Source organism: Charadrius vociferus, unplaced genomic scaffold (genome assembly GCF_000708025.1).
Source record: "Charadrius vociferus isolate BGI_N301 unplaced genomic scaffold, ASM70802v2 scaffold2, whole genome shotgun sequence".
NCBI classification, from domain to species: domain Eukaryota; kingdom Metazoa; phylum Chordata; class Aves; order Charadriiformes; family Charadriidae; genus Charadrius; species Charadrius vociferus.
The window spans coordinates 757755-770661 of NW_009647595.1; the positions used below are offsets into that span (position 1 = coordinate 757755).

At 39.0% G+C, this 12907-nt stretch overlaps 1 protein-coding gene across 2 annotated transcripts in view; it reads right to left on the bottom strand.

Moving 5' to 3' along the window:
• Positions 1-12907, bottom strand: part of TRPS1 (trichorhinophalangeal syndrome I) — a 174042-nt gene that overhangs the window by 152051 nt on the left and 9084 nt on the right. For both annotated transcript variants that reach the window (XM_009880986.1, XM_009880987.1), the window contains exon 3: positions 5212-6341. In XM_009880986.1, coding sequence (XP_009879288.1) covers positions 5212-6341 — 1130 coding nt within the window. The remainder of the gene's footprint in view (positions 1-5211; positions 6342-12907) is intronic.

Genomic DNA, 12907 nt, shown 5'->3' on the forward strand with positions numbered 1-12907 from the left:
CTTTCCCAGAACAAGGCATACAAAGAAAACGTTTTCATCTCTGACTGTTTTCACCCCACCCTGATAGCAATCAAGGAAACAAGTTGCCAATGTTTGATTTCTTTTTCTACTAGAATTAAAACCACCCCAAGTTACTAAAGGCCCGAGTTACACCTAGATTTGTGCACAAAGCTCCTCAAAGCTAAGCAAGAAAATTTTTAAAAATTCCAATTTGCAAAGTACACAATAAGCACTCCGGTGCGTTATCTTAAAGTTGCACTTCACAGCTAAACCGCGGTTATTCCACCTGAAACTTTGAACTCATCGGGTGCAACACAATGCATTGGTAAACAGCTGATCAAAGGAGTGATGTTTGAGGAAAATCTCAGTATGGAAGACAGCGATGTAAATGAAGAAGGAAACGGCATTCCCCCTCTTGTGATGTTGCTCATACACCACTCAAGCAATCTAACAGCAGGTACAAGCCATAAACCGGCATTATCTTCAACGTGGCATTGGGATGGAAATGTCATCCCATCCGTTGATGTCACTTAGCATTATTATTATCACTACATAATAAATCAAAGACCTGATTATTTGTGGACATTAAAACATCTATGCCTCAATCCCAAGATTAAATGTCAAGGAATTCAGGCCAAACCTTTGCTGCACTGCTACATTCTGACAACTTAATAAAATCCTATAATTTTTTTTTTTGTACTGAAATATACTTGAATTGGGTGCTATAAGATATAAGGATTTTCCCTTGCAAAATCTTGAAGTCAGACAGATTAGATGGGTTTTTTTGATGGATTTAATGTTCTTTACTTGAGCTTTCTAAGAGGCTGTGATACTCCTGAAGCTAGCCAGTTGTTAATTAAGTCTTGTTGACATACTTCTAACTAGTCTGAAGTATTACAAAACACCATCCTCTCCAAAACAAGTAATTTTTTATTTATTTTTTTTTTAAATTACCTGAAGACATTCCTATGCTCTAGGGCACACAAAATATTCTGGCTGAAGGCACGGCTGTCGTATCACTTCCATTGTTTTGCACGTTTTCAATTTCATTATGAATATAACAATTACCAGTATTTCTTATGAAGAAACAGACTTAGAAGAAAGTTTACTTTTGGGATGGGTACTGCAGTCAGGCTTCTGGGGAGCGGAAAATATTCAGAAGGAAAAAGAGCAAGCAAAGCAAGCAAGAAAATTCAGCAGAGGGGGAGAAAGGGGAGGAAAAGAGCAGAGCAGAGAGCAGGGCTGAGATGAAAGGAGAGCAAAAGCCATTGGCAAGAGCAAACAAGTTCAGAGCAGTGAATTAAGGTGTCAGGAGGATGGAAAAGGTCCTCGCAGCTGCTGCTGTTGTTCAATGAGTGAAGGCTCCTGCTCTGCCGAAAAACCAGGAGCTGGTGGGCCTCAATTTACACTTTTGCCCTCGGTTGGCTTCTCTGGGGAGTGTCCCAAAGGCTCCGCGGTTTCATCCTCTGCACCGCGCTCCAGCTGCTGCTGCCAGGGCACAGGCAGCTCCGCCGCCCCATCCCTGATGCGCAAGACCCGAGTACCCCTTTGCCTTTTACCCCTCTACTCCATCTACCTTTAAGAGGCAATTCAAAACTAATTTCAAAAGAGAACCCAAATTACCTGCTCATTCACATTTCCAAAATAATTTCTGTTTATCAGAGAAAAGATTCTATCTCCTTGCTAAAGCTTATACTTCATTTGTGAGTCTATTTTCTTCATTTGATATATTGCAGTTGTTTAATGAAGCACTACCCTCTCTTTTCTTTTAAAGGAGTTTATTTTTTAAGCATAGCATTTTTAATTACTACTAGAACTGATCAAATACTTTCTGTCAAAGTCTTTTTTGACAAGTACGGATTTACACGAAAAAATCTAATTTTTGCAAAAATAATAAAATGCATTGTTTTCCCACATCTTTTAGCAAAATTTAAAAACCACGCACTGTGCAAGAAGCCTCTTTCAGTTAAAAAAAAAATAAAATTTAAAATTAATTATTTTGGAGCAAGCAGGAAAATAATCTCTAGACTAAGTGATCTGACATGCAGAATTTCCCCAAATACTCCGTATGATTTTTATCTAAATTACAAGTGTTGGCATCTTTTAGCTCATCAGAATACCAGACAGTTTTGAGGAAAAATTAAGCTTCACAATGAGCATGAAGAGTACCTGATTCCTCAGAGGTATAATGGAAAATGGGTAGTAGCAGAATTAGTAGAAAATGGAGGCCAATAAACCTGCTGGGGATTTATTTGAGTAAGCACATTTTAGTGAGGTTTAAATACGAGTAAACTCAAGTGCAATGTGATTCATTAACTTCAAATTTAACTGAACAGCTCTCAAATAATCATGTCAAGAAATACTGAATGAGCATTAAGTGTCAGCATCCATTTCTGCAGACAGAAAACTTGGGAAGAACCACTTTTGCAAATTCTAATGCTGTTAAAAATACATGGCTGCAAAGGAACAATATTGGGACATCATAGAAAATTTTTTAGCTAGCACACATAGTGAAATTTTAGATGTAAAGCCAAAAGGAAACAAAATTAAAAAGCAAATAAATTAAGCATGCTGTTCACGCGCATGACTCAAAAATGAAAATAATCAAAAATGCAGGCAAAAAATACACAAACCAAAATATGTAAGTAGTGTCTACAGCCAGCTCTGATACTCACAAATTATCAAGGGTAAACTTAAATATGTGAATAGCAGAACACTTTCTGCCACCACATTAATGCTTAGTATCATGTTTACCATTACAATCCATTCAGCTCCTTATTTTATAAATGGACAGGTTTTAGATATATGTGCATATATAGCATTTTAAATACATCAGAAATACAAAATGTGTGGCATAACAGCTTTACTGAGATAAACTCCGATGAAGCCACAGAAAAGGCCAGTGAGGATGTGAGCTGACTCTACATCAGCATGTTTCTGCGTGTCACGCAGCTTCTGAATGCTACTGCTATATACATGTTCCACTTTTTAAAATCTGAACTATTCCGTATCTTTAGTTCATAAAATACAAAAAGGGAAAAAAAATACATATCTGATACATGCAAAACTTCTATTGAAAAAAAAGGGCTGATAATAATAATAAAAACAGAAGCTATAATGCCCCAAAAGTCTCTCTTTCCATTTATTTTAGCTTGATAGAGTGAAAACTAGGCTATGTATGGAAAAGCAATAAAACCTGCTGGTGTTTGCCATTACAGAGCACCTACCACAAATGCAACTAACTTCTGTGATTTCAAAGAAATGTGCATAGTGAGGGAAAAGAGCAGCAATAGACGAAGAGAAGAAACAAAACTCAAATTAAAAAAGGGGGAGGGCAGGAAAAAGGGAAAGAAGTTGGCAGTTATGGGGATGTTGTACTTCGCTTTAATTACACAACATCCTCAGAGTATTCAATACTGTCATAGACTGAAGGCTTAACAAAATACATTGTTCGAGTGTCTTAAATGGAATAGCCTAATTTTAGACAAACAAGTTGAGATCCGAATGCTTAAGTGTAACTCTCGATTTTCCAAAGTGGAGTTCCCTGTGACAACTGCCAGAGCCATGGGGTGCAGTGTGCTCCAAAGGAGAAGCTACTGCTGCCCCATCTCAGACTTAGCACTTTTGAAAGTCACGGCTTCTCCCTTCCTTGGGAAAAAGGATTGTAACTAGGCGTGCTTGTTAAAACTTAAATTACCAGCTGCAGCAAAATAAAAGTGTTTTTTTCAGTCAAGGAGCCATTTCAATCTTCCAGTTATTTAACCACTAAAAAAAGATCGTGCCATGCCCCAGCGGCGGACAAAGTGCTGCCTATGGAGTTCTACAGCATGGCTCAAAGCTGCTATAATAATGCTTGGAACTTAGATACCACTTTTCATCTTCAAAGCAGTTTACAAACATTAACTAATTAATCCGCACAACATCCCTCAGGCCCACTTGGATCAAAAATGGGGCACTGCATGCTGGGACCTGAATCCTCCGTGGGCCCTAGCTCCAAATTAAAGATGAGCAATCTGCTCCTTCTTTTTTTTTTTCTTTTTTTTTTTTTTTTTTAAATAGACTCCTGATACATTGCCAATGCAGCCCTCTGTTGGGCAACATTTGGATGCCCCCAGCTTTAATCTCTATTAAAGTATCATGCCCCAGTCTGCCTTTGTTAATTTTGGATGTCTTGGAATCTATTAAACGTGGCACAGTTTCTTGAGCTTTTAACAAAGCTTTAGCTTTGAAAATGCATCTTCTTTTGTCTTCATTCTAGCTGGCTTCCATGCAAAGATCTTTTAGATGAGATAGATACTGAGTTTTCCGTTGTTGTTGACGCATTAGCCTTAACTATTAACATATTCAGCATGATTTTCTAATATTTAACATCGCTTTTGCAGCAGCACAGAACTGTTGCTCTTTACAAAGCCTAAGAGCCAGCTCCTCCTCTGATGTCAACTGGACTGCCAGTTTACAACAGCCCAGGAACTGACCCAAAAAGTTTAGCAGGGAGTTGGCTGCCACTATGACATTGTGTCAGACTGAGTCAGGAGACTGGCTGCATCCACCTCCAAATAGGAACATTAGCGTTTAAAATAAATAGAACGACACTGTAAACCAGCAACACGAAAATAAGCATCTGCAAAAGGATCTTGGGGGATGACATCAACAGACAAAAGAGTGTCTGCTCCCAGTGTGAAACCAAGACCAAAACAGCAGTGGAATGCTCTTAAAGTAATTATTGTGTTGCTGGACTTGGGAATGGAAAATACTACAAAAAGGTAGTACACTGAAGCACTGTTACGGAGCATAAAAGGCTTCATAGTCCATCTTGGAAAGTAAAGCCATTTGTGTTCCCCTACTGAATGAAGATGCCAGCCTTCTGGTCAAAAGCCTAAACTAAAATAGTACCTAAAAGATTCTGGGTGGAAAATAGTTGACCAAACCTCAAATATGCTGGAACTTCAGCATCTGCACACAAATCCAAATCTCCCTCTTCTTTGCACAGGTTTAAATGTATAATTAAATCCACTGACTTAGCTGGTAGTTTTCCAAAACAAAGTGGATGTTGGATTAGACCCTGGCTGTAAAGATTTATATCTATATGGATTCATATTTTGATTTCCAGTTTCCTCAAATGTCTGGGGAACGGTGACATTTAATTAAGGAACTAAGGGAGGGCTGTTTGTTTGGGTTCCTATCATTATATCATTGGGAACTTCACTGTACCTGTAGTGTCGGGAAATCTCTTCTTCCACCTGGGTGGTAAAGTCACATTTGGTGCATGAGTGTTCTTTGTTCTCCTTGAGCGTCAGCGGCCCCTCTGCCCCTGGCAGGGCGTTTGTTTCTGGTTTGACATCGGACGCTTGGGCTTCATGTGCATTCTCATAGTGGAGCAGGAGAACGTCCACGTCGGGAGTGGAGAATGAGCACTGATGGCACTGGTGTTTGACTCTAGAGCTTCCTGTCACCCCTGGAGACAGGTGCAAAAGCAAGAGAGCACAGTGGGAACAATTACTTTTTCTGCAAGCAAATGGATAAGTAATTTCTCCAAGGTGCTTTTCTGGGCTGCAGAGGCCTCGGGGACAGAACTGACAGTGCTTAATGGTACATTTATGAATGTTGTGTAGCTGCTGATAGTGACGGAGAAGTGGGCCCACCACTATTACATCTGGGCCATGGCTCTTTGAGTACCTAAAGTCACAGAACTGACAGTTGTAGCTTGTCACCATGCTGTCCTCTGCTCCTTTGCTAGTCAAGTCTTTCTTTTTTGCCACACTCGCACCCTTTTCTGTCTTTGTCACTAACTCCCCATCTGCATTTTTGGCTAGATCATTCTGGTTAATGACAGATCCCCTAGAAAGCTTATCATTCAGATCTGGGTGAAGGCTTCCTGCCTGGCTTCCCCCATGCTGTTTGCTGTAATGTTCTAATAGTTTCAATGAGCTGGACGATTCACAGCTGAAACTGCAAAATTTACACCAGTAGTAACTGGTTGTATCGGTACCATTTTGTCTAGAGGAATCTATTGGCTTGATGGGCACCGAATATCCAACTGGTGTATCATCTCCTGCTTTTACAGTGATTCTGTCTTGCCACTTCCCCAAGTCTCCAGAATCACACGGTCGAAGAGTAGGACTGGATTTATTGGAGTTTTTCTCTGAAGTTTTACCAGAATCAGAGGAGGGAAGGGCTGCTTTCATTTTGTTTGGGTGAGTCTGTAAGAAGTGTTGCTCTAGTTCAGTGGAGGAGTTGCCCATGTAGGTGAAATTGCAGAATTTGCAGCGAAAGTACTTGGTGTTGCCTTGGCAATCTGGAGTTTTCCGCCCAATTCCAATAAAGGTTCCACCTAGAGTAACCTGTGAATAAAGAATGAGGTCATTTTAGCTCTACTGTAGATTTAGTCAAATAGCAAGGAAGAAAAAAAAAAAAAAAGACAACTAGAGCACAATTCATAAGCCTCTTTCATTAACCATCACTATTATTTGCATGTGTGCTAATGTAGAAAGATATCATACCTATACACTCACATATTTAGCGATTGTTGCTGGAGATTTTGAAATGTTTCATGTAGCTGAATGTATGCATTCCATATGAACACTAAGTATTTTTATTTGGGGAAACCAAATTGCACACATATGCAATATGATTGGAACTCAGAGTTCTCTGATAGAACTGTTCCTTCCTTCACTAAATCATGTCATTGATAGAAGATACAATCACCAAATCCCATATTCCTGAACCCTTTGACAGGAAACTTTGCTGAGAGCCTATACCAGGTGTGAAACAAAAGAACGGGCCCTCACTCTTTTTCTTTCAATACACTTACATGTTTTAGTCATATTCATGCTTAACAGTCTAAGAGAATTGCTTTCTAAATATGAGCAAACAAAAATTAAATTTGAAATAACAAATTCAGTTTGCTGGATTGGAGTATGACCAATTCTTACAAAGAACACTCCTACAGGAGTATCCAGTATCCACCAGGATGCCTTTTAACACAGCCATAGTGGCTGACTTCTCAAACGAAAAGCGATTTTCTCAAAGATTACTCAGTGCAGACATTCTCCAAGGAAATCTTCTGTTCCTCTCATGCACAGAGCTCAATTTAGTAAAACAAGGATGGAAAAACTACAGTAGAAAAATGGCATGTGGCAAAGAAACCTACCACACCCATGTCCATGACATCACTAATTAAAAAAAAAAAAAAAAAAAAGGTAGGTCTACTTAGCTGTTCTGATGATCTCTCAGCAAAATGGTCTGCAGGAAGGAAACAAGGCTTCCAGGGCTTATGTTGTTAAACCCCGTGTTCTCATAGCAGGCAGGCCTGCCCTTCCCAGGAGTGCACCACACCTGCCCGTGACATCAGGGGCAGATTTGCTGCTCCTGTACAACTGGTTTGAAGGCCAAAGAGAGAATCTCCTGACAAAATTGTCACCACTGCTCAACTTCTTTTCCTGAATACTAAAGAGTGTACAGCATCCAGAACATAATTCCTCTTTATACATGAAATCCAGACATCTACTCCTTTGGATCGTCCAGTCTACACCACTACATCAAGGACATGGGTGGAAGCTTCCTTGTGCCACGTTCTCAATTTTTACACCCACGAGATGCTTTACAGGGAATATAAAATTTCCACACAGGGTTAGATTTCCATTCTCCCAACCAGTAAGCATATTACTACATTTCTGCGGGATTCAGTTGTAATGCATTAGGCAAATGGTGTAATTATTTTTCTTCTTCTCCTCCTCAACAGCTGTGCCACAAAGCAAGCATGCGATCACCACTCATTCAGTATCGCGCCATACGGAAAGACTCAGACATACAGAGAGCATGAAATGTAAACATTTTTACATGCATATAATATAAATGCCTTTTAGCCATTTAGCTCGGAGAATGAGATGCTATCCTTTGTATCCCATCAGAATTGAACATGTATTCACTCACACAGAGTGAGTCAATGAGTTGCTAAACCATGATATAATGAGCTGCTGCTATTCAGCCTCCTTTTTTTTTTTTTTTTTTAAAGAATGAACAATTCCCATAAGCTGGTTAAAACTTTTTCTTAAATAAACTGAAAATTGCTCTCTGTTTGTTTAGGAAACATATCTCATTAGGCAATGGTGAGTCAGGCAGCCAAAGACCCAGGCCTTAGCTGTAATAACATTTTCACTTAAACTGGGGCTCCAAGTTCTGGTATCAACTGATGAATTTGGTTTTGAAGAGGTTCTTTGGAAGAAGGATGTTTTAACTGATCTTCTGTACTGCAGAAGATATCTAATTTTATTCATTTTACGGTGAGCAATAACTGAAGTCAAAGCCATGCTGAGCCTGATCCACTGACAACAGGAGGCTTTGGGCCTGCTCCACAGTATCTGGCACTTCAGGTCTCCATCCACTCCATTATTTCAATGTTCAAAGTCTCAATAGTGTTGAAAGAGAACTTAAAGAAAGCACTGATGGAATTACGGTAAAGCGAAAATAACAGCAGCTCACTGTGTGATTACCTAAGTTGCAAGGTGATCTGGTTTTGCTCATTTAATTAGATACTTATGTTTGTTCTATGCATGCACAGAAAACCGGCCAGAATGCTTTACCTTAAGTGGCTCTAATGAGTAAATACATCCATTGCTCTCAGCTGGCCATACACAGAGCCTACAGATAACAAACCTATTTTGCAGACACTCTGTAGACACCAGTTAGAAATTGTGAGTGACAATAATCCCAGCTGCTGTTCATTGCTAATTACTTTTATTTCTGAACACTGGAAAAACATATTATTAGTACTAGCATTTTATACAATGGACTGTAAATCACAACATTTCTGTAACTTGTGCTAATCCTACTTAGTGGCCTACATAGCAAATTTGTGTCCCGTGCTAATACATCCTTCTCTGCATCACAAAAGGATAAAATAGAACTACGTATTCTCACGCTATTTGTATTAACTTGTTGCAATGGAGAGGGGGACACATGATCTTTACAGCACTGGAATGTAACCGATTACCAGTTATTGGGCTGGCATTTCCCTGACTAGGCTGCCACAATTCAAAATAATGCGTCCGATTAGGAGACCATGTATGTGAAAGGTAACACAGGGTCATCTTAATGTTATTACACTCAAAAGCCATTTTTCATGCATAACAAAACCTACTGAAAGCCTCCTTGGGGGTTACCAGGTAAAGAGAACTGAAGAAAATGGCTTCCATGCAAAGAGGTTGGGAGAAGTACTTGAACTGACAGTATAAACTGAAGCCATTTCAGCTTTCAGCCAGCCAAATTTGGAAGAAGACTACACATTTGCAGAACTGTTTGGATTCATAGAATCATAGAAACATTTAGTTTGGATTCATGTACTCTGCTCAGGTCTTGGCTTGAGTTTGAGATTTTTCAGTTACATGTTGTATCTCTACATACAGGCACCAAACTCCTTCACTGGGTGTGTAATTGGCCTTAACCTCCTGTTCTCTCTGACCTGCCCCAGAAAGAAGAAAAATAAAGGGGAAAGAGAAGGAGAAAGGGGAAAAGAAATATATAACTAGAAATCAATAGCCACTTTTCTGTGTGGTATCAGAAGTGATAGCTTCTAGTATTTATTCCTATATTTCATTCTGATCCCAGAAAAATCTGGTCCCCTGCTTTGCCCTGGCAGTCATATTTTCCTACGTAGATGCTCCTCCCCAACAGAAAGCAGAAGAACTAAACAAAAGCAATGCTAAAATTCTGCAAATTTATTACAGCAGTGGAGTCCAAAGTGCCAGTTGACATAACTAGTGGGAGTCACAAGACCAGGTACAGTTTGCACTGGAAATGTAAGAGCACCACTAGATCAACAGTCCCTTCAAAAAACACAGAAGAAAATTCCTTTTCGTAATTCTCTTTTTAAAGGGAATGTAACATACAAGGCATCTGTTTGGACTGGGGAAACCCGATTTAGGTCTTTCCTTCACTGTCACTCTCTTGGGATCTTGGGATTATCATTTACTCCTGCAGCACCTCAATTATGGCAATACAGTTGATATTACTGGGCTGTATAGAGGGAGACAGCTGTTGGAATGACCTCTCCATTACTGTGCTCAAGATGGTTGCACTGATATTCTTCACAAATTGCTCTTCAAAGCCATGTTTCAGTTTGGGATTAAACTGAAATGTATTTCACAGTAAGACTCCCTGAAACTCAAAACATTAATCATAACATTTGTTTACATTAATGGGGAAAATTATCAAAATCTAGAAGACTGGTAAAGAACTTACCACAAGGATTGAAGTTCATGTCTTAATACAACTAAGCTATCCCCTCGCACACCACGCACATTTCCAAAAATAGACAGAAAGAGGAGAAAAGATAACACAATAATTGACAACATTTCAAGATGTACTTTCTAAACCATGTTGGCAAGTACTTCAACAAAGCTGTGTAATTGCACTATATGTTTCCAACAGATATGTCTGCATTACCTTAATTAGTCAGACCAAAAACAATGATTTCATGGAATACACAGACTTGTGCAAGGAGAGGTACTTTCCATTTGTTTTTGTTTTTTAAATGTCTTTAACCTGCTCTTGATCTAAATGCTACCCTACTCTATTCTCCCACCTCCTTTTCAAAGTTCAATTCTAAATTTTATTACACCAAAGCAGTTTAAAAATACTTACAGAAAATAAAAAAAAAACCAACCAAAAAACAAGGAAGACAAAGTCTGCCAGCTCCTGTAATCCTACATTTTATGAAGAAATGTCCACCAGCAGAAACTAGTGGCCTATATCCAGGTAAGAGATTCAACTGCAACGTTTATGTGCACAGAGTAAAGCTGTCTTTGACCCCTGGCTTCTTCTGCAACGACCGATTAGAAACTAGACCAACGATCTGCATTGGAACATCAAAAGTTAATAAATCTTCTTTTTTTTGATTACCTGGGTTACATCTTTGGCTAATCAGGAGGTGAAAGGCTCCAGATCCCTTACCAATCTCCCGAGCCATCCAGTCTGCCTTTGCCAATTACTCTTAATCTTCTAATCCTAAAATATTTTCTAATGCTTTTGTTTATTCATTTGCTTTGTGCAATATAGCATCCAGAACATTTTAACCATCCCACATTTATGAAGTTCTTCATGTTGTGCAGGCCAGAACAGATTCCTGGCTTTTATGCAAGTCTGTGTAACACCACCCAGTTCTCTAACTTCCACTATGAAGAACTCACTCCCTCTCCGCATGTAAAACTAGGATAATCTTCAGCGTATACTCTTAAAACTATTTACCATACTATGATTAACTTACTGGTAGATACAACTATGTTGCACAAGTGAGGCAAAGACAAAGGGCAAACTCCTACCTTTCTGGCCTATTTGTATTTACCAAAACAAGAAAGCAAACTATTGGGTCACATTTATTCAAGATGAGTGTATTCTTCTCAATATTTATTCTGTTGTCATTGAAGCCAGCAGTATGGTTTTTGACATTAGGATTTAAAAGGTATTTTTAAGACAAAGACTGTAACAGAACAATAACAGAACATAAATTAAGGTCAGGAGACCAGATGTGCAAAAACAACAGAAGTAAAGAGCAAAGAATCAAAACTTTCATTTGCTAGCTAATGCTAGTAGACTAATATGTAGCACCTAAAAGAAGCACCATCCCTTCTATTCTCTCTCTGTGTAGATAAAATTTCCAGACAGTTCCTTGGCTACTGTAAACTCAGACAGTCTCACAGACTTTGAGGCAAACTTGCACTGATTTACACCAGAAAAAAAACTAACCGCTTTCCTTTTTCCTCAGCAACTTTAGTTTTTGAGCTCTTGTAATTTCTGTGGGCTACCTTAGCACTTTATATCTTTAAATATATCCATGACTATTACTAGTCTCACCAGCTTTCTTCATTAACCCCTCTTCAATCATCACCAGATATCCCCGGCATAAAGACGAGGAATATTAACAGATAAACAACCTTGTCTTGAAGGCTGTGAATATACATTGCGTCAGTTGTTCCACAGAAACTGCCCATCTGAATGCTCTAATTTGAGGGTAGACTGAAACTTTCTCACTGAAAGAAAGCTAAAATAGCTCATTTTTGTCACAGAGCAAGTGAATGTTTCCAGCACTTACTATTTAGGAGCTGACATGCTGTAAATCTCTGCATATCATTCTGAATAGTAAACTTGCTAGTGCCTCCAAAGAAAGGATATCAAGAACTTCTACCACATATAATAGAAATCATTACTTATGAGCTACAGTCAATACTGAATATAAAATTTAGATGCCTACAAGACTATATGTGCTTTTTCACATAATATTTTTATATATGTTTATGCACATATAGATGAGAACAAGAAGTACACACACGTTTACACATACACACAAGCTCGTGCATATGAACATGTACATATGTGAGTTTTACCACCAGCCATTTCTCCACCTGCTACCATTTTTTTTCATGTCTGTGGTTTAAGAGGTGACTGTCGCCCGTGTTCAGTGTGACTCTCTCAGTGTGCAAGGCAGTCTCCAAGCCTGATCATGACACAGAAATAAGACTCAAAATAAACAGGTATGCACACATGTAGGTGCAACACCCAAGACAGCTTGACAGCCTTCAGTTCAAACAGGGAAGTCTTCAAGGAAAGTCTACAACACGGCTGACAGATGAAATGGGCCTTCTGGGACATCACACTCTCATGCAAGTTCTGTTCTAGCACACCCTTCAAAATCTAGCACGGCACAATCTAGTCCAAGAGATCAGGACACATCATATCCAGCAATAGCTGATCAGTTTATTTAGATTTAATTCCTGTTTTAGGGACAATTGAGCTAAAGTCAGTAAGACCAGCAATATAAATTTGGTTCCATTTGTCTAAGCATGTGAGAAAAAAAATTCATTCACATACATGTTTTTCTCTGCTCACATCAACCAGTTATGTATCCACACCA